At 50.8% G+C, this 20,671-nt stretch overlaps 1 protein-coding gene across 1 annotated transcript; it reads left to right on the forward strand.

The window, feature by feature from the left end:
• Positions 1–4,279: 4,279 nt before the first annotated feature.
• GCKR (glucokinase regulator) lies at positions 4,280–20,608 on the forward strand. Its single transcript, XM_085316701.1, has 19 exons — positions 4,280–4,346; positions 6,616–6,771; positions 7,169–7,237; positions 7,501–7,569; positions 8,617–8,690; positions 10,811–10,877; positions 11,301–11,354; positions 12,111–12,205; positions 12,861–12,966; positions 13,614–13,732; positions 13,961–14,059; positions 14,652–14,749; positions 15,048–15,124; positions 16,121–16,217; positions 17,142–17,239; positions 17,789–17,872; positions 18,404–18,553; positions 19,459–19,593; positions 20,010–20,608. The coding sequence occupies exons 1-19, from the start codon at positions 4,287–4,289 to the stop codon at positions 20,175–20,177; spliced, it is 1,875 nt and encodes a 624-aa protein (XP_085172827.1). The 5' UTR covers positions 4,280–4,286; the 3' UTR covers positions 20,178–20,608.
• Positions 20,609–20,671: the final 63 nt, after the last annotated feature.

Consider the following 20,671-nt stretch of genomic DNA (forward strand, 5'->3'; position numbering starts at 1 on the left):
AAAAAAAACCCAGGTAGCTGTGAGCATTCATGTGGCAGCAGCTAAGGCTGACAGTCCCCAGGTTTGAGTATTCTTGCCTGTGGGCCCAGAGCCCAGGGCTATGCAGGATCTTGGCTTAGTGCAAACACAGTCCCAGGGCTATAACCTGCTGCTCTGCAGCTGCTCCCAGTAGAGGGCAATGCAGGGACACCCCATGGCAGTGTTTCCAGCCACAATGGCTAGCAGCCACCATTTCCATTTTTTCCCAGATCTTTGGATTGCCTCTTGTGTTTCCTCCAGGTCTGCAAGATTCCCAGGCTGCTGAATGCAGCCAAGTGATTTACACAGATGCCCCCATTTCTTTTGTTGTTAAAAAAAAAAGAAAAAAGAAAAGAAAAAAAAGAAAGAAGTCTGATGTCTTCGGCTACTTAAACCTCTGGGACTGCTGAGCCATGTCCCACTTGTAGATTGACTGGGGCTCGAAGCAAGTGAACTAGATCAGTCTACAGCCCTTCCACCAGCAAATTCCGTGAGAAGCCATACCTTTCCCTCCCACTCTGAAACAAAACCAGTCAAAGATGGGGAGGAAGGCAGGCACTCAAATCATAAGCCATAGATACTGTGAACGGAACTATGAGCCTGACACACAACAGTGTAGATGGTATTTGTGTAGCAGGCATATCGCAAGTTGCAAGTCTTTAAGATAGTTCCTGATGCAAGCCGAAGTGACTGAAAATTGGTCCATCAGAAAGACTGCAGTCTGGATGAGYGCCTAGACAGCAAGCTCACAGGAAATGTCAGCTCTGCAACAGACATTTGCAAAGTTTCCAGCATCAGACAAGCCTCAGTAAAACTACATTTGCACTCCCACAGATGCTGAGATCTGCTGAGGGTTGCTGATACAGGAAGTTTTCCAGAATTACTTAACATGAAAAAGAAGTGGGTAAGAGCCTCTGGAATGGATTTAGGAACACATTCATTTACATGCAGAGAATCACAGGATCATAGAATCAGTAAGGTTGGAAGGGACCTCTGGAGATCATCTAGTCCAACCTCCCTGCTCAGCAGGGTCACCTAGAGCATGGTAGACAGGGTTGCATCCAGGCRGGCCTTGAAGATCTCCAGAGAAGGAGGCTCCACAACCTCCCTGGGCAACCTCTTCCAGTACTCTGTCACTCTCACAGTGAAGAAATTCCTCCTCACCTTCAGGCGGAACTTCCTGTACTTCAACTTCTGCTCATTGCCTCTTGTCCTGTCACATAGAACAACAGAAAAGATTGTCCCTGTCTGCCTAACATCCTCCATTCAGGTACTTATACACGTTGATAAGATCCCCCCCCTCAGTCTTCTCTTCCCCAGGCTGAAGAGGCCCAGCTCTCACAGCTGTTCCTCATAGGGCAGATGCTCCAGCCCTCTGATCATCTTCATAGCCCTACCCTGGACTCTCCCCGGTAGCTCCATGTCTCTCTTGGACTGGGGAGCCCAGAACTGGACACAGGACTCGAGATGAGGCCTCCCCAGGGCTGAGGAGAGGGGCAGGATCACCTGCCTCGACCTGCTGGCAACAGTCTTCCTAATGCACCCCAGCAGACCATTGGTCTTCTTGGCCACAAGGGCACATTGCTGGCTCATGGTCAATCTGTCATCTACCAGCACTCCCAGATCCTCTTCTGCAGAGCTGCTCTCCAGAAGGTCAGCCCCCAGCTTGTACTGGTGCCTAGGGTTATTTTTCCCTAGGTGCAGAACTCTGCGCTTGCCCTTGTTGAACCTCAGGAGGTTCCTCTCCGCCCAGCTCTCCAGCCTGTCCAGGTCTCTCTGAATGGCAGCACAGCCCTCAGGGGTGTCAGCTGCTCCTCCCAGCTTGGTAGCATCAGCAAACTTGCTGAGGAGGCACTCTGACCTCTCATCCAGGTCATGGATGAAAAAACTGAACAGGATGGGACCCAGTCCTGAGCCCTGGGGGACACCACTAGCCACAGGCCTCCAACTAGACTCCACGCCACTGATGACGACCCTCTGAGCTCTGCCTTTCAGCCAGTTCTCAATCCATCTCACTGTCCACTCATCTAACCCACACTTGCTGAACTTCTCTAGGAGGATGTTATGGGAGAGTGTGTCCAAAGCCTTGCTGAAGTCAAGGTACACAACGTCCACTGCTCTCCCCTCATCTACCCAGCCAGTCATTCCATCATAGAAGGTTATCAGATTGGTTAAGCAGGATTTCCCCTTGGTGAATCCATGCTGACTACTCCCGATTGCCTTCTTCTCCACATGTCTGGAGATGACATCCAGAATGAGCTGTTCCATCACCTTTCCAGGGATGGAGGTGAGGCTGACTGGCCAATTGTTGCCCGGCTCCTCCTTCTTGCCCTTCTTGAAGACTGGAGTGACACTGGCTTTCTTCCAGTCCTCAGGCACCTCGTCAGTTCTCTAGGACCTTTCAAAGATGATGGAGAGCAGCCTGGCAACAACATCTGCCAGCTCCCTCAGTACCCGTGGGTGCATCCCATCTGGGCCCATGGATTTGTGGATGCCTAGCCTGCCCAGAAGGTCTCTAATCCTCTCCTCCTCAACCAAAGGAAAGTCTTCCCTTCTCCAGACTTTCTCCCTCACGTCCAGGCTACGGGATTCCTGAGGGCTGCCCTTAGCAGTGAAGACTGAAGCAAAGAAGGCATGCAGTAATTCTGCCTTCTGTGTATCCCTTGTCACCAGGGCCCCTGCTCCATTCAGTAGCGGGCCCRCATTTTCCCTAGTCCTCCTCTTGCTGCTGATGTATTTGAAGAAGCCCTTCCTGTTGTCCTTGACATTCCTTGCCAGACTCAATTCCAGCTGGGCCTTAGCCTTCCTTGCAGCATCTCTACATATTCTGACTGCATTCCTATAATTCTCCCAAGTAGCCTTCCACATTCTGTGTATTTTCTTCTTCTATTTGAATTTGGCCAAGAGCTCCTTGCTCACCCATGCAGGTCTCCTGCCGCTTTTGCTGCACTTCTTACTCATAGGGATGCACCACTCTTGAGCTTGGAGGAAGTGATGTTTGAATACTAGCCAGCTCTCCTGGACCCCGCTTCCTTCTAGGGCCTTAACCCATGAGACTCCTTCAATTAGGCCTCTGAAGAGCCCAAAGTCCGCTCTCCTGAAGTCCAGGGTTGCAGTCCTGCTTGTTGCCTTACTTCTTTCCTGCAGGATCCTGAACTCCACCATCTCATGGTCACTGCAGCCAAGGCTGCCCCCAACCTTCACATCTCTCACCAGTCCCTCTCTGTTGGTAAGGATGATGTCCAGCAGGACACCCTTCCTCGTAAGCTCCTCCACGATTTGTGACAAAGTAGCTTCCCATGAGCAGGATCACAGGGCATGGAGCAGAGAAGAGCACTCCTGGCAACTGGGCCTTTCCTGATGCAAATGACCAGCCTCTGAGCAAATCATAGAATCAGTAAGGTTGGAAGGGACCTCTGGAGACCATCTAGTCCAACCTCCCTGCTCAAGCAGGGTCACCTAGAGCATGGTAGACAGAGCTGCATCCAGGCAGGCCTTGAATATCTCCAAAGGAGGAGACTCCACAACCTCTCTGGGCAACTTGTTCCAGTACTCTGTCACTCTCACAGTGAAGAAATTCCCCCTCATGTTCAGGTGAAACTTCCTGTGGTTCAGGTTTTGCCCATTGCCTCTTGTCCTGTTGTGTGGGACAACTGAAAAGAGTTTAGCCCCCATCTCCTTGACACCCTCTCTTCAGATATTTATAGACATTGATAAGATGATCTAGTGGCAGCTAGATGACGTCAAGCCTGTGTATAGTTTGTCTTTTCTTTCTTTATAGTTTTCTTCTACAGTTGCCATAACTGTGCATGGACTCTTTCAGCCTTGCTGTGGAGAGCAAGGCTCCCAGCTGCAGCCAGCTTGTTCCCTGCACTGTCTCTGATAGGAGGCCAGTACATTCCTGCTGTGATATGCACCTTGCTGGTTGCCTTGGCTGCTTGTCCTTGTGTGGTAGGAATGACGTAGACAGTGCCCTCAACCTGCTAGGTCTGGGAGGCCATGCCACTAGTTGGAGACCTGGGGAGGTAAGCTGGGGTAGCTTGGTGCAGCAGCTGGACACGGAGAGAGAGCAACAGCTTGATATTTAACTGTCTGGATTAATGATTACAGTGAAGGGCTGGTGAAGGTAGGACAAAGCGAGCCTCAGTGAGTGGTGGAGCCTGAACACCCAGCCCTTGTTGGACCCCGACCCAGCTGGGCTGAAGCAGTACTTGCTTGGAGCCCCGCGGACACTGGCTCAGCTGCTGTGCCCTTTGGGGGCCTGGACGATGCGAGGGACGAAGAAATACAGGCATGTCATTGAGACACCAGATCCTGGCAGGTGGGAGGTGAGAATCCCTGTGTGGTGTGGGTTGATGTACTTCATCTGGGAAAGGATGGACAGTCAAGCACTGGGAATGTGTTTTGCTAGGATCTGGTTCCAGGAGCACCCAGGAGGGCAGGTTTTTGCTGCTTGCTGCAGCTCCATGCCAAACCAGCCTTGCCAGCAGCTCTTCCTCTGGCATTGCCACCCCCAGGCTTCATTTCCACCTGAGGCAGATGGGAACCATGAGCTGCGGGAGGGGAGACCCTTCTGAGCAGCTGCAGATACTGCTCAAGCCTGTATCCCTCCCTGTGCCTCTGCATCTGAGCAATGCTCAGGGCAGAAATTCATATGTTATAGCCCCAAAGAGATTAGTGTATCAGCAACTGTGAGTCTCAGCAGAGACCACTGTTCTGAGTTCATAAGAAAATAACAACAGTTATCATATTTCAGTGAAAAGGTCTGTCTAAACTTGCCAAAAGTATTGCCAGAGACAAGGCATCCCTATGCCCCCCCAGTGGTTTCAAGGGTGAATTGCAGTCACATGTCTTATGTCTGAACTCAGTTACTTTTAGCAAGGGAAGTAGGAGCTGTAAGCAGAGCCCTGAAAAGGAGTTTCTAGTGGATGTACTGATGCAAGTGAAGCCAGACACATAGTCATCAAGAATTCATCCCTTGTTCTCCTGAGCAACAGAGGGTGTCTCAGTGGGAGTTTGAGTATCAGCAAGCTGAAATGGATAGGGGCAAAAAAATTAAGGCACCATGTACCAAGACAATCATCTTTTCATCTTGTATGTGTCTGCAGTGTAAATAAAACATGGGGTGGGATGGTGGCAAGACATGGTCCATTGCAGAGTACTGCATCTCTGTAGGAGGGATATATGTGGAATTCACGTGCTTGTGTCTACTGATGAGATCCACACGTGGTACTTTAGTAACAGCTGAAGACAGAGACTGAAGTCTACTATATCTTCATTATGCGTGCATTTATTTTTATGCCTTGCTTAACTCTTTCCAGTTATGATCTCAAAAATTTGACCTTTTTGCACTGCTAGAACAAACATTTTAGTTTTTCCTGAAGCTTGTTTTCCTCAAAGCAGCCTCTAACAAACGTGAGAACCAGTAAGCATTCTGCTTTCTCTTAGCTCAATGAAGCTAACTAAATTAGTGTTGCAGACTAATTCATGGCGGTGTCTTTAACACAAGGCAAGTTTGGAGACTCCAGAAACTGAGGTGAATTTTTCTATTCAGCTAAAAAAGTCAGACAGAGGGCTTGCTTTTTCATTGCTAAATAGGTTCAAAGATAAAAATTTCCTCAGACCAACATGGCCTACTTTCCACTGACAAGAGCAGGCAGTAGCGCAGAGCTTATAACTGTGTGAGCGTATCTTTGATCTGTCATTGCAATTTTATGTTTGGAAACTAGRATGGGATGCTTATAATCAGGAAAGGAAAAACATCTGGAAAAATGTATATCCTGAAAATAGCATGAGAGACTTTAGAATAATTTTGAAGGAAATGTGAACACAAGTCCAAAAAATACCAACGTGTTTTTTTTCCCCCAAAGGCTGATTATGCCAGATTAGTATGCTAGTTCTCTTTGATAAAAGTTTTTTTTCAAAGTGAAATAAGTCCGTTAAATCTCACCTACCTGGACTTCAGTTATGTTTTTCTAAACAGTGTAATGGAGATAGAATTCAGGCCAGGAGTGGTCATCAGGATAAAGCACTGGTGTAAGGACAGCTGGCAGCCTACATTGCTGGAAATGTCTATGCTGATCTGTGTAGGCCACATCAGAGTCTTTGTCTCAGATGAGTATTTTCATTATGGATTTTCACACAAAGCAAATGGTGAACTGATGAAGCTGGCCAGTGGCCCGAATTTAGGAGTTTCACCAAAATTAAGAACTGCATGACATTGAAAGCTGGAGCATTAGATATGGAAGGACACCCTCCATGGGTGGAAGACAGTTTAAGCCTCGGTTTGTAGGCCCATGGGGTGCAACAGACTACCTCTGGGAAGAGTGGTTCAGCAACAAACCCTGGTGGGGCTCTGCAAGATGTGGGGTGGTGGGGGATAGCGTCCCACGTGTACCCAACAACCATGTCCACAGCAGCAGTCCTGATGAGGATCCTGCCATTTGCTAGTGATGTTTAACATATCTGAAGCAGTGTTGTCCATGCCCTAAGAGGGTGGTTGGGGCTGGGGCTGGATGAGGCAGTGCTGTCCCTGCAGCTGTCTGGCCCATGGCCTGTCCCATGGCCCCAGGCTCACCCTGCCAGGGCACCTTGCAGCTGGCGGGCTATGAGGCCACCTTGCCCATCAGTGAGAAGTCCAACCCCATCACACGGGAGCTGGACCAGGCCGACCCAGCACAGATTGTCCAGCTGCTGAAGGAGTGTGATGCTGAGATTTTCCAGGAGGAGGAAGAAGCCTTGCTCAACTACAAGGTACCTTGAGGTTGCAGCCCAACATATCCCATTCCTTTGAAGCCATCTTTCCTTGCTCTGTGGACAGACCCTCACCAGGACTGGTCTTGTGCTGCCCCAGTGGGCAGCATCCTCCCTGGTGCAGGGCAAGTACCACTCTGTGAGGGTGGCTGTGTCCTGGCCCTGGCCCCAGCCCTGGCACAGCTGCTGTGGGGAAAGTCACTCCCATGACAGACTGGGGAAGGAGGTCAGCCCTCACTGGTCCTTGACCTGCACTTCCCTCCCTCCTTGCCTGTGCTCCCTGTAACTACCACCACTGGTGGCAGTCCCTATTGCCATTTTTCCTCAACTCACTGCATGCACAAGAGAGTGACCTGGTAAGGTCTGCACTCCCTCAAGCCCTACTCTCCCTCCCCAGAGGCTGTACAGTGAGTCGGTGCTGAAGACCATGATTGATGTCATCAGCAAAGTGCAGGAGATGCTGAAGGTGAGGGGCTGCAGCAAAACACAGGGCTGCAAGCATGATGTGGGGCTGCCAGCACAACATGGGGCTGCCGGTGTGGCACAGGGCTGGGGCTCAGCATAGGGATGCCCGCACAAGAGCAGCTGGTGGGAAGGGAGCCTTTCTGCGAGGCCTCAGAGGTCCTGGGGTTAGTCACAACTCTAGCACCAGGGTGTGCACTTCACCTTGCAGCTGGAGTGTGTGTCACACCTGCACCAGACACTCATCCTGCTCTTTCTGTTCTGCAGAACCCAGACAACAGTCTCATTGTCCTGAGTGGTGGTGGCACATCTGGCAGACTAGCCTTCCTCGTTGCTGTGAGTAGCTCTTCTCCTCCTGCATAATTCTCATCTCTGCTGTGTGCTGAGATTGAGATGGAGTCCAGAGCAGGACCCCAGCCTGCAGTCGCCTTGAAGATCCCCCCCTGTTGCACCTTTTCCTGACAGTGCTAAGCCCTGGCCACTCAGGAACCACAAGCCAGATTCTCCTAGCAGCTGTGGAGCTGCACATCCCCTCCCATCCCAGCCCTCACACTGTGCTCACAACTGCCTCTCCCACCAGGGCCCCAGCAGAGCCCTTGCAACATTCTACTCCTGCCAAAGCAAGCTAGGGACCTCACATCTCCAAAAAGGCTCTAGTCTGAGTCTCCATCTGCCAGTGGTTTCTCCAGCACTCAAGATACTGGGCACTTCAGTCTCTGAGTGTACTCCAGTCCCACCTTCATACTCATACGGCACACCCCTTCCATAGAGATACTGCTCAGAGATATCCATTGCTCCCAGACTGGCGGCAGACACAGCTCCCACTACCTGAGCTCTCCTGGAGTGGCCATTGAACTACAGCTGCGAACAAAGGAGTCATGTTTGGCACTACATGTGAAGAGATCAGAGGGCACCTAGGTAGAGCCACAAAATATCCTGATGGCTCAAGGTTCTGCAGGTGACCTGGGGCTGTCCTCAGCTAGCAGCAGAATGCTTGGCAGAAGGCTGGGAGGGTTGGTTGGATGGCAGGACACGCTGTGCTCGTCTGGCTGACTGCACTGCGAGAGTCTTTTGGGTCCCAGTTCCTATTTCTAATCCTTATTTCTGTTTATTGTGAGGCAAACCACCTGCCCCTTCAGGAAGAGCTTTACATATCAAAAGACTTCTCAGCAGTTTTTGAGCAGAGCTGGAATCTGTGATACAGAGTTGACTGGCTCTGGAGATCTCCTGGGCTTGTCACTTTGGTGTCTGCTTCGTCTGGCCTTCATAGGAGATTTGACCTTCTGTATTGCACTGGCCAGAGAATTCCAAAGAGGCTTAGTTTACAGATTTGTTACTTGTGTCCTTGTTTTTTTAATGTAATACTGCACTCTCTATCAACAGATTTCCTTTAATAAGCTGCTAAAAGGCCTGGGTCAACTACCCTGTTACACATACATCATTGCTGGAGGAGATAGGTAAGGGAAAGCACAGAGTCTGCTCTGTCCTGCAAGTATGTACTGTGGTTCAAACAAGCAGGTGATCAGCGTGTGGCTTTCAAGTCTAGGGGGCAGCAGTTTGCTTTTCTTACTGGGTTGCCAGATACAGGCAGACCTGGTACACTTCAGCACTGAGCCATCCTAAACTGCAGCAGTTACAGAGCAGGACTCTATTCCCACTGGACTCTTATACTCCCACTGGAAGGAAAGCTTCACATGGAATTTATCAAGGAGCACTATAGCCCCAGATGGGTTCAATGATCCAGCAGTAAATACAACAGTATTCATAGCAGTTGTGGATAACAGCCATTGGCACAGAGTAAGTAAGCAATCCTCATGCCTGGACAGTCCTGCAGGGCTCTTGAGGACAGTACCCATTTGGACAAAGTGACTCTGACATACTAGTTAATTAAATGTACTCAGTAATATTTTCAGACCCTGAGGCCAGGTGGCCCAAAGTTGTCCCTATGACTACTATTCAACTATCCAAAACAAGATATATAAATCCAGACTGCTTATCAGGAATGGTCCATGGGCCATGCTAATATCTGAAGAGTTCCTGGGGATAGTCTGTGAAAGTGTTAACTGTCCTGGGCTGTTCTAATAATAATAAAACAGCATGGATGATCATGCTTCAGTGCCCAGAAATGGTTCCTGGCCTTGTTTAATTTACTAGTACAGACATCGCCAATACGTTTAATATGGCCAAATGCAGTTATCCAGAATGAAGGAATACAGGCTGTACCTACAGATGGGCCTGCATCCTGCAGAGGCATGGCTGACAAGAATTCAGAGCAGTATGGACAAGCATTGTCCTTTCCGGCTATGTAAACAAGGGAACAGTGGGGATGATAATTCTTTTGTCTGTGGCTAAGGGAAACAGGCTCTGGCGTTGTGGATCCTGACATGAAATCTCACCTGAAAAGAACACAAACATCTGGGGAATACAGAGAAGACAAAGACAATGATCTGAGGATTAGGAAATGTCTTCAAGGCTGCAACAGAAAGAGCTAAAGCTTTTAGAAAAGAAGCCTAGAGGTTATGATTAAATGCATGCACAAACTTAGGGAAATGTACTAGGTGTTAGAGGGCCATTTGATCTATGGATAGAAGTCACATAAGAGTCAAAAGCTAGGAATAAAATCATAAATGTTCCAGTTAGCAAAAAGGTGAAATTAACCCTTGGCAGAAGTACATTAGGACTCCCCTGACTAATGAGTTCATCATCCTTTGGCATAATCATGATGAGTCCTATCCTGAGGACTATCCCGTGGACATTATAGCCCATAGTTTATTTGTGTGTGACACACACAGCAAGATCTGTGAGTAGTGGCTAGAGACAGGACCCCTCTGGGACCTGTCACTGTATGACCAAGCCAGCTTCTTCTGGGCTGATGGGGACTTCAGCCAATGTCAGGGCCCTGGCCTCCCAGCCCCAGTGGTGAACCTGGGAAGGGCTGGATCCTGCCTCTTCTCCACTCTGTTACCTGCTGGGTTGGCTCCATTCAGGACAGGAAGAGATAAGGCCAGTGCTACTAGGTGGGCAGCACAGCTGCCAAGCAGCAGCTCCTCCCTCCAAAGAAAATCCAAAGACCAGATGGAAAAGCAACCTGAAGCTGGGTCTGCCTAGGCCTGCAAATAAACTGCACCTGACACTGCAGAATGGCCTGCTTCTTGGTGTCTGCTCCCAAGAGAGGACTCTGGGCAGAAGGACATCTAGTGGGACCTCCACTTATGGATGACAGGCATACTTTATACTACATAGGCCCTGGGGTAGCTGAAGCTGTCTGTGGACAGAGACACCTACTGTCTTCCACTGACTTGAACAAACCTCAGCCTGAGCCATCGTGCCAAGCCAAAGCCTTGCTTTTTGGTTACTGCAGCACCTGTGCAAGCAGAGATGTGGAGTTGTGCTGCCTGACCTGATACCATAGAGAATAGGTCTGGTCTTATGCCAGAGGAAAGGTCAGGAGGCTGAAGCCATGGACATCCGTGCTCTGGTATGAGGAAGGAGTGTCTGCCAGCACCTTTGCTCTGTCCTGGGGGGAGTTCCAGCTCTGACCACAGGTAACTGAAGCTTGACTGTGTTTTCCTTGTAGATCCTTGGTGACATCTCAGGAAGGACTGGAAGACAGTGCTCTGCTGGGGATTGAGGAGCTGAGGAAGGTGAGATCAAGGGACAGGGAGGATGGAAGTGAAGTCTGGCTGCTCCTTGGGGTGTGTATAGACCTGCCTGGAGGATGAAGTCACCAAGGAACTGGGGTGGTGGGGATAGGCTAGGCAAGACAGTGACAAAATGCAGGACAGCAAGAAACTGCACAGTCAAGTTCCTGCTTGCTGTGTACCTCAGGTGAGTTCCCTCCTGTCCCAGTGCCCGGACAGAATATAGTTCAAAGGCGCTTCATCCACCTCTGCCAGTGAGGATGGTGTCTCTCTTTCAGCCAGTGCAGTGAGGAGCCTCTTTTTTTTCAACACTGGATGCACTGTCCCTTCTTCACCAAGTTGATTCAGGGCCCCTTGTCAATATAGGGAAGAATATTTTTTCCCACTGGCACAGTACTGAGTTTTCCTTTTTTTCTCCCAACTCAGGTCTGTGATGGGAAAAAGAAAGTGGTTTTCATTGGCATCTCCTGTGGCTTATCTGTAAGTGTTTCACTGATGACTACAGGTTGGCTGGGAGCAAGACTAATTCATAACGCTGGTGTGTGGAGGGGTGGTTGCACTTAGGGTGGATAAGATCAGTAGCAATTAGCAAAGGTGGAAGCAGCTGGCAGCTCTCTTCAGTTGGTCTGTGGACATCTGAGGTACTTGGGCTGGAGGTTCATCTCTTCTGCCTATTACTGAAGGATGGCACTCTTTTGTGACCCCTTGCCACAGGTTAGCAGCTGGCATGAGACAGACAGAAATCCCTGAGGCTCTTTAAAAGTGTTTTCAGAGGAGACAGGAGACAGCACATCCTTTGTGCACCAGTTTCACTGTAATTCATAATGTTGTAGTTAAGGTACGGCACTTTGCAGAGATGCTATGGACTCATTCTGAAATCTTTCAGAAGTTTGTGAATGCCACTGATGATATGTCACAGGGTATTCCATTGCTAATACATTCTGCTAAATGTTAAGAACCACAGACTTGGCTTTTGACAATAACCAAAGGTTGGCCTTTAGAAACATCATGAGAAAGCATTTGTCCAGACATATATCTGAGAGCAAGCTGTGCCTTCCTGTACCCACTAGCAGCCTGGGTGGTTCCTAGCTTGTATGAGCTTGGTCAGACATTAGGATTCATTTCTCACTCCATGCGTATAGGACTCTTTGTGGTATTAAGTATTTGGGAGCACCTCTGGTGTGCTCCATGCACTGGACAGCTGGGAGAGGGGTTTATTGCTTTGCTTTATTCCAGGCTCCGTTTGTGGCAGGGCAACTGGATTTCTGCATGAATAATCTGGATATCTTCCTACCAGTCCTGGTGGGATTCAACCCTGTCAGCATGGCCAGGTAATGCCTGCACCAGTTTAAGGGGTGTCAGAGGAGGGTTCAGTCATTCCACTTGAGCCAGGAGGCAGGTCCCTACCAGATACCTGTGCTCCCACCCTGCCTGGAGTGCCCAAGCCTGTCTCCACTGAAATCTGGATATATACCTTGTACCAAGGGGGGTTAGGGGGGCATCACTTCCTGGACAGACTGGCAGAGCGGAGCTTGCCTGATGGAGATGGGAAAGGCAGGCCCAGGACTGAGAGGGTGGATGAGAAGATTGTGTTGGGAAACCAGATTGTCCTTGATAAACAGCCCCTGAAGGCCATGCAGGGATCAGGGGCATTGAGAGCCTCTCCAAGCAGGCAAAGACCACAGTGCTGACTTAATCCTATATACTGAAGCTGTATGGGAGCAGGGCAAGGTTTTCGGTTAGGCAGGACCCCCTGTCTCTAGGCGGGGTGTGAGTGTACGGCTCATAGAAAGAGGCTGAGAGTCAGGATGGTCCCAGGCTCTCCCCAGACATTTGGTTGCGACATGGAGCACAAAAAGCCCTTTCAGGGGATGGAAAGCCTTGAAGCAGAAATGCAGACTTATCTTGTCACAGGGCACAGCCTCACAGGGGCATGAGGCTCTGGGCAGGTAATGTGTCTTCTGTCATGCTGCATGTCTTCTGCAGGAATGATAAGATCGAGGGCTGGCACTCCACTTTTCGCCAGGTTGCTGAACGAATGCAGAAGCTTCAGGAATCACACAAAGCCTTCATCCTCAACCCTGCTGTGGGGGTGGGTAGTGCTCCCCAACAACCCTGGTCTCCTCAGAGATGGCATTTTTCCTCTTTGGAGTGGTCTCCCCAGTTTGCAAGGCTGTTTCTCGTTTTCCACAGAGCATTATGATGAGGAAGGGCCCAGGGATCATGGAAGACAAAGGGGACCTGGGGTGGAAGGCAGCTGGGCTAGCAGACCTGCCTCTGTGGTGTCAACATTTGGGTAAATTACAGATATTCACAGCCACTAAGCCCAGCAACCTCTCTCCTTTCACACCATCTGGGTTCTAACTGCATTATAGAGTGTTTCTTCCGTGTAATCAGTTAACAGAGGGTGCAGGGGAAAGGAGTTCAGTGTCCTGCCAACTAAACAGAACTACTGCCCTCACTGCTCACATTAGTGGGTTCCATGGTCTCCACCATTACTGCTACATGCTGAAGGATCTGAAGTCCCCAGCAGCAGAGATGAGCCCAGGCAGTAAACAAGCACAGTAGATTTTCCTGCAGGGCACCAGTGAGGCAAAATGCAACAGGCATGCACTGTCCTGCAACCTTCTAGCTTTCCTGCTCTGCATGACATCTGTGCTGCTGAGAGTAGCTGCCTAAGTGAGAATGTTTGTTGGCTAATACTCCTGCACAATTCCTCTTTCTGTCCCACTTCACCAGCCTGAAGGCATCTGTGGCTCTTCACGGATGAAAGGTGGCAGTGCCACCAAGATCCTGCTGGAGACACTGCTGCTGGCAGCACACAAGACAGTCTCCAGGGAGACTGAAATCTCAGAGAAGTGAGTGTTGGGTTGCTGAATTCTAGCAAGCAAGCAGGCTGTATGTCCCTATGACATACAGCTGTTGTCACAGCTGGTGCTGATCTCTGGAAAGATCCCTCCATCCAGCTGCTGCTGCTTGCTATGTATGGCACCTGGGCCTCTGTCCTGAAAGGGTGCAGCACCTGTCCCTGTTTGACGGTATGTATGGGCTCCTGTGAGCCTTAACTGCACCCCTCCTCTGTTTAGGTGCCTTGTGGAGATCCTGAGAACATATGAACGGGCACACAAAGTCACCTATGCTCAAAGCAGAAAGATAGCTGCCCTGCTGAAGCAAGCAGGTACCAGGTGAGTGTGCTGTCAGCCCCCTCCTACCTTGAGCAGCAAGGCTGGCTTTGGGGATGGAGGAAGGGGTTGGGATACCAGTGGGCACAGATTCACGCAAAAGCCATTTAAGTGCCTGGTTCTGCAAGCATCCAAATAAGAAAATGCAGCTTTGGGAAAAGCAGGAGGCAAGCTCCACCATAGCCTGGATTTGTGCTGTGCATCTCAAATGCTATCCTATGTTGATTGTAGCCTCCCTCCTGTGTTTGCCAGCTCCATCCCCTGAGGATGCAGATGCTTTTCTGCCTGCATCTTGAAACCCCTGCTTTTCAACCTCCCCATTCTGGGCTTTTCCTACCCCAGCATTCTCCTCATTTGTCACCCTGGGCTGGGATGCTTCTGCATCCAGCATTTCCAGCTACCTTGTGCTGGGCTATTCCTGTACCTAACACTGCTGATTGCCCTGTGCTGGGCTGTTCCTGCTCCAGTGCCACAGTCTCCCTCTCCTTGCTGCACTATTCCCCATGCACGCCTACACTGGCGGCCACTCAGCGCTGGGCTCGCCAAAGCTACCATCACTGCCATTGGTGATCACCTTGTGCTGTACCTTCTCCAGTCTGCAGAAGAAGGCCTGTGTGTACATGGTGGGCTGGCACACTCTTGGTCTTATTGCGATCATGGATAGTGTGGAGTGCATACCAACCTTTGGGGCAGGTAAGGGATGATGCTGTGTGGCAGAGACAGGGCATGCCTCAGTGTGTGGGATGTGCTGAGCCCTGAATGCTGTGTCCTTCACAGAGCAGGGGGTTGGACAGCAAGGGCGGGGGATCTCTGATAATTGAGAGTGCCTTAAGGAGGGTCCTGGTATTACATCTGATCTAGTGATTGACTGTCATGGATGCCAGTCCTATTCCTACCCTCTCTTCTGGCATTCATGCTCCAGGATCCTGCACAACTGCCATTTCCCTGCCCTTTGGCTTGCTTACCTGTTTCCCTGTAATTTTCTTCACAGACTCTAAGGATGTGCAAGGCTTCCTGATTGGGGATCACAGTGAGTTCTTTAACAAAGAGACAGACCTATTAGCACAGGTAAGAGCTGGATATGCATGAGTAACAGGGAGACCCCAGGCTGCTGGAGTTACTGAGACAGTGCCTTGCCGGCTGGGGCTCCTATAGATTTCCTGATAGCATCAGATGGCTGTGCTTAATTGCTGCCCGGGCAATCAGTGGGTTCTCAGGGATGAGAACCAGAACAAGCAAAGAACCCCTCTGCTCCACACTGTGAGACACCAACCAGTTACCTCCTGTCTGGATTTCCCAGCACCAGGCAGACAAGGGCATCCTGAAACAAGCCCAGGGGATAACCAGGTTGACTGGGGCTGGAGCACCAGACACACCAGGAGAGAGAGCCATTCTCAGCTACCTAATGGGAGGGTGGGGAAGGCAGAGCCAGATTCTTCTTGAGATGCATGGGGACAGGAGGAGAGGCAATGGCACTAGGAAGAACCGGGACAATCTGGCACTGGCACTGGGAAACAGGACAATCCTGTTAGATACAAGGAAAACTGTTTTCCTCATGAGGGTGATCAGGCACTGGACCAGGGCCCAGAGAAGCTGTGGAGTCATCTTCTTGGCGAGATCAAACCTCTGCAGGACACAGCTTCATGCCCTGGTCCTGTTAGCCCTGCTTTGAGCAGGTTGGGAGCAGATCCCAGGGCTCCCACTCTCCTGCTGCCTTTATGATGCTGTGGTGGCTCTTGAGAGTGTGTGTGGGGGGGGGGGAGCAGGCAAGGCTGGAATGGGGGCCCCTGAGTATGCAGTGCTCTGGGATGGGTGCTGCCCAGGTGCAGTGGGAGAGGCAGACTGCATGGGGTGCCATGCTTGTGCTGGCTACTACCACCCTGCCCCATTCCCCTGTGCCAAACCTGGTTCAGGCCAGTGTGAAGGATCCTCACAGCCGGGGGAGGGGGGGGAAGGAAGGGGGGGTGCGGGAGGGCACTGTGGGAATGCTGGTATCAAAGGAGCAGGTGTGTGTGCAGGGGTACAACTGGGCCTACAGCAAAGAGGAACTTCTTTTCCCTGCAGAGCCCACAGATTGCTTTCTCTCAGGAGGACTTTGTGAAGAGCATTCTGCCCTCCCTGACAGAGCTAGACACAGTTCTCTTCCTCTTCACCCTGGATGGTGAGGCAAGACTGGGGCCAGAGGGGCAGCTGGCAGCACTAGGGATACCGTGAGCAAGGGGGGGGCAGCTGTTGGTGTTGCTTGGGATCTGGGAGGATGGCAGACAGGGAAGCTGAGTAGACAGACAGCTGTGGGGGGGAGGAGCAGATTCCCCCACAGCATGTTTAGGAGTACTGGGGAGTATAGTGTGGGTGAGGAGTGCATGTATGCAAGTGGCACGTGTGTGGAGGGAGGTGCATGCATGCATGTGGGCAGGGATGAGTGAGAAAGGGTCATGCATGTCAGGGTGCCTGCATGTATACTTGCAGTAAGGGCATGTGCATATGTGTGTGTGAGGGACATGCACAGCAAATGCATAGCTGTGTGTGTATCTGTGTGTAAGGGACATGCCCATAGGGATGCATACCTGAGCAATCATGTGCATGTGCAATACAAGAGCTTTGGGGGAGTAAGGGGCATGTGCACGCATGCGTGAGGCGCTGTGGGTGTATACCTGGACCATGTGTGGGCATGCATGTGTGTATGCGTGTGCACGCATATGCACAGGCTTATTTCTGTTTGTATGGACTGTGTTTATATATATGTACAGGGCACATTTGTGTGCATGAAGTATGTGTGGATGGGTATGTGCATGTGAGTTGGGAGGGCATGTGTGAGTGTTGTGCACATGGACCTCATGCAGGTGTGAGGGATTCATGTGAGTGTCTGTATATAGACCCTRTGCATGTATGTGAGTGTGGGGACACAGGTGCGGGTGTGAAGATTACATTTGGATGGATCCTGGGCATGTGCATACATGTGAAGGCTGTGTTCATGTACACAAACATGCAGGTTGCTTTGGCTGGATCTCCTGGAAATGGGCTAGTGTTTTTTTCTCGTAGCTAATACTGAACTCTCTGTTCCCATCTCTCTCCTTGTCACAAGATGACCTTGCTGAGGTGGAGGAGCTTGTGGTTCAGGTGAAGGAGAAGACATCAAACATCCAGGGACTGTCTCATGCCACAGTTGGGCAGTATCTGCCGGTAAGAGAAAATAAGACCTTGCCCATTGCAGCCTTCGAGGCACAGCACCACAGGGCATGCCTGTGTTGCTGTAATCAGACTATTTAACAGATATGCTGTGGCAAAGGCTGCACAAGATACCTTTATATTAGTACTGCCTTGAAATAAGAGGCAAAGAGAGATTCTTGCCCCGGGTGCCATGGCCCTGGGGCTGCTCTGACCTCTCTTACTTAGGTTCCCCTGGGGACCAAAGTGGCCACATGCTGGTATGCTCTCTACTGCCCACCCTTTGGTGTTTGTTTGTCATTGTCATTTGAGATGTGGTGGGAGTGCTGGCACATGTTCTCATCCTCCCACTAAGCTGCTTTGTGCCCTCCACGCCTCCATCCCACTCCCTACTGCTGTCAGCAACCTGTTGGGCAATACCAAGGTGTCATTGCTCCCCCTTCCCCAAATGCTTTTGTTCCTGGCTCCTGGATGTACCACCTGGGTAAAGTCACTACAGAACAAGCAGCTGGATTGCCCTGCTGTATGAGCAGCTTCTTCTCTCTTTTTTTTTTTCCCCACCAGGCCTCCCTCAAGAAGCTGTTCCCTACCATCATCAGCATCATGTGGCCCATACTGTTCCTGGAATATGAGGGGAATTTTATCCAGGTACCACCCTCAGGCTGCTTCCCTCCTCTGAGGGAGATCATGTTTATGTGCCAGGCTCAGGTCATTGCCACTGGGCCAAGTCTGCAGGGAGCTCTCTGATATGCCAAAGGGCCAACACAACCCTCCTGCCTAAGCAGGGCAAGCCTGTGCCCCGGGGAGCATGGGCTACAAGAGCACCACAGGGGTTATCACACTGCAGCTGACTTGCACTGGGCAGGTGAGCCTCCTGCGCAGAGCCCCACACTGCCACTCATGTGCCTGGACATTTACACTTTGGCCACAATCCCCCCAGTTGCTGATGGGTTAGAATCAAGCTGAGGTGCCAGAGCCATTGCAGATGTAGACAGTGCTGCTGCAGTGCCTTTCTTGGGAAGGATGGCACTGGCCATCAGCCAGCTTGTCTTGTCCATGGTCCAGTACAGCTCCTAAGCCCTGTGCTGTCCCATGGCCCTGGCTTGTATCCAAAGAGAGTGATGGGTGCAGAGGTGGTTGAAGACCATGCTGGCAGCCTTGTTCCTCTATTTTGCACAGAAGTTCCAGCGGGAACTCAGCACCAAGTGGATTCTCAACACAGTCAGCACTGGGGCCCATGTCCTGAAAGGCAAAATCCTCCGCAACTGTATGGTAGACTTGCGAATCAGCAACTCCAAGCTGTTCTGGAGGGCAGTGTCCATCCTGCAGGTATTGAGCTCCTGGGCAACACTCTGGTGAGAAGTAGAGGTCTCCATGTCAGGGCCCTGAAGCCAGGAAACAGAAGGATCTCTGGTCTGAGGAGAGAAGAGACCAAACTCACTGTAAGGAAAGCAGAAGGCCAGGCTGCTCTCTAGGAGGATGGTGCTCCAGGCAAAGCCCTTTGTTCGCTCTGGCAGTTTCCGTTTCTAGTGCCATGGAGAGGATCCTGGCTCTGATCCCAGGAGACGTCTAGAGGACCTCTGACCAGCTCAGCATCCAGTGCATTTCTGGTCTTTGGAGCCCTGCCAAGCTGCAAGTTGAGGAGGTAGCAGAAGGGAGGTGGGACAACTCTGGGCAGAGCCAGAAAACTCCCCTCAGAGTTCACTGCTTGGCCTTACCAGGGCTCTGAGCGGTCCTGAGGTTTGCACAAGCCCCCTGACAGTCTGAGGGTTCCTGAAACAGGTTGAACCCAGGGCCAGAGAGGCTGTGGGATCTCCGTGCTTGGAGACAGTATCAGCAGCACATGGCCCTGAGCAACCTGCTCTAACTGGACCTGCTTTGATCTGGAAGAGTCAAATTAGGGGCCTAAAGAAGTTCCTTCTTGCCTAAGTTATTCTATTCTATTGACTCCATGAGGCAAATGAGATGCCTCATTGTCTGATGCTGCAATATCAAGGCAATGAGAATCATTAAAGTGCCCAGAGAACTGTCACAGATTGGTTATTGGCTGTGCCAGCTGTGCCTTTTCCACATTGTCTATCTTGCTTGTAGATATGCATGGACACATATGGACATTCATACAGACATAGGCATTACTGTCTGTGGCTGTGCTTCATCTTCACTTTCCACTGCTTCTGTCCACTCAGTGTGGGCCACCTCTGTGCTGCCTTTAATGTGTGGCACTCTCCTTGCAGCGGTTCACAGGGCACACACAGGCCAGGTGTCTGGATAGCCTCCTGCAGGTCATCTATGACTCTGAGGTGCTGTTAGATGACCTCCGTGGCAAAGAGATCTCTACACACATTGTGGTAGCAACAGAAAAAAACAAGGTAATTGGGATCCTGTTCACCACTCATGCTTCATCCCTGTCTTCAGGGCACAAGACACCAGGTAACTCAGCCCTGACCCTGCTTTGCCTGGATGCTTTCATGCCAGGCATGAGTTAAATACAGTATTGTGTGCAAAGGGTGGGAAGTGGCCTTTGAATGCCAACTGGAGCAGAGAAGCTACCTGAGAAGAAACAGTGGAGAAGCACCAGTAAAGCCTTTCCCTGGCAGACCTGGGATATAGTACCAGTGAGCAAGGAGCCCTTGGTTCTTGGGCTTGGGCTGTTTGTATCAGGGCAAAGGGGGATCCATATAGCACAACATGATGCGTGAGTGCTACTGTCCCCCTGTTTGTCTGGGTAGTCAAGGTGGTCCAGCAGATGACCAAGGTGGTCCAGCCCTCTCTCCTCTCATTGCAGGTTGTCCCCACAGCTCTTCTATGCTTGTTGAGGAACTGTTCAGTGCAGGAAGCCCGAATGCGCCTGGACACCTCCCACTCCATCCGTGCTGCCATTGAGGCTTCACTGAATGCCCCAGGGCGCAAACGAGGAGCAGACAAATATGATGCTGCAAGCAGGATCACATAGGAAGCATCATCCTGTCTCCAAGGAGACTCATAGAGGAGGATTTTGGAGTTTGTGTTGGTCCAAGCATATGCTTTGGCTGGGCAGCCCTATTGTCTTCCAGCTGAGGAGTGTCTCTGATGCCTTGAACAAGAGCAGTAGCTGGGTGTGGTGAATGCATCTTCACAGCTCTTGGGTATGGGTTGGTGTTCTGGAGTCTTCTGCTTTGACCTGGGTTACTGGTTTTTCCTCAGGTAAAGTGAAGCAATCCACTGTCTAGGGGCCTGCTATGAGGGTTAAAACCTCACTGATGCCCCCAGCTACTCAGGGACAATCCAAGTTGTAGGCTGTAGGGTGGGCAGAAGCAGGGGATTGTGTCAGGAATGGATTTAGAGCTGTAATCTCCTAGAAGAGCAATTGTTCTCCCTGGATATGTAGGAGAAAACGACACAGGAATGGAATGGACAAGCTGAGTCAAGCCTTTGCTGTCAGGACCAAAACGCCTGGTCCTAAACTGG

Source organism: Rhea americana, unplaced genomic scaffold (genome assembly GCF_003343005.1).
Source record: "Rhea americana isolate MKP2758 unplaced genomic scaffold, rheAme1 scaffold_479, whole genome shotgun sequence".
In the NCBI taxonomy this organism is placed as follows: domain Eukaryota; kingdom Metazoa; phylum Chordata; class Aves; order Rheiformes; family Rheidae; genus Rhea; species Rhea americana.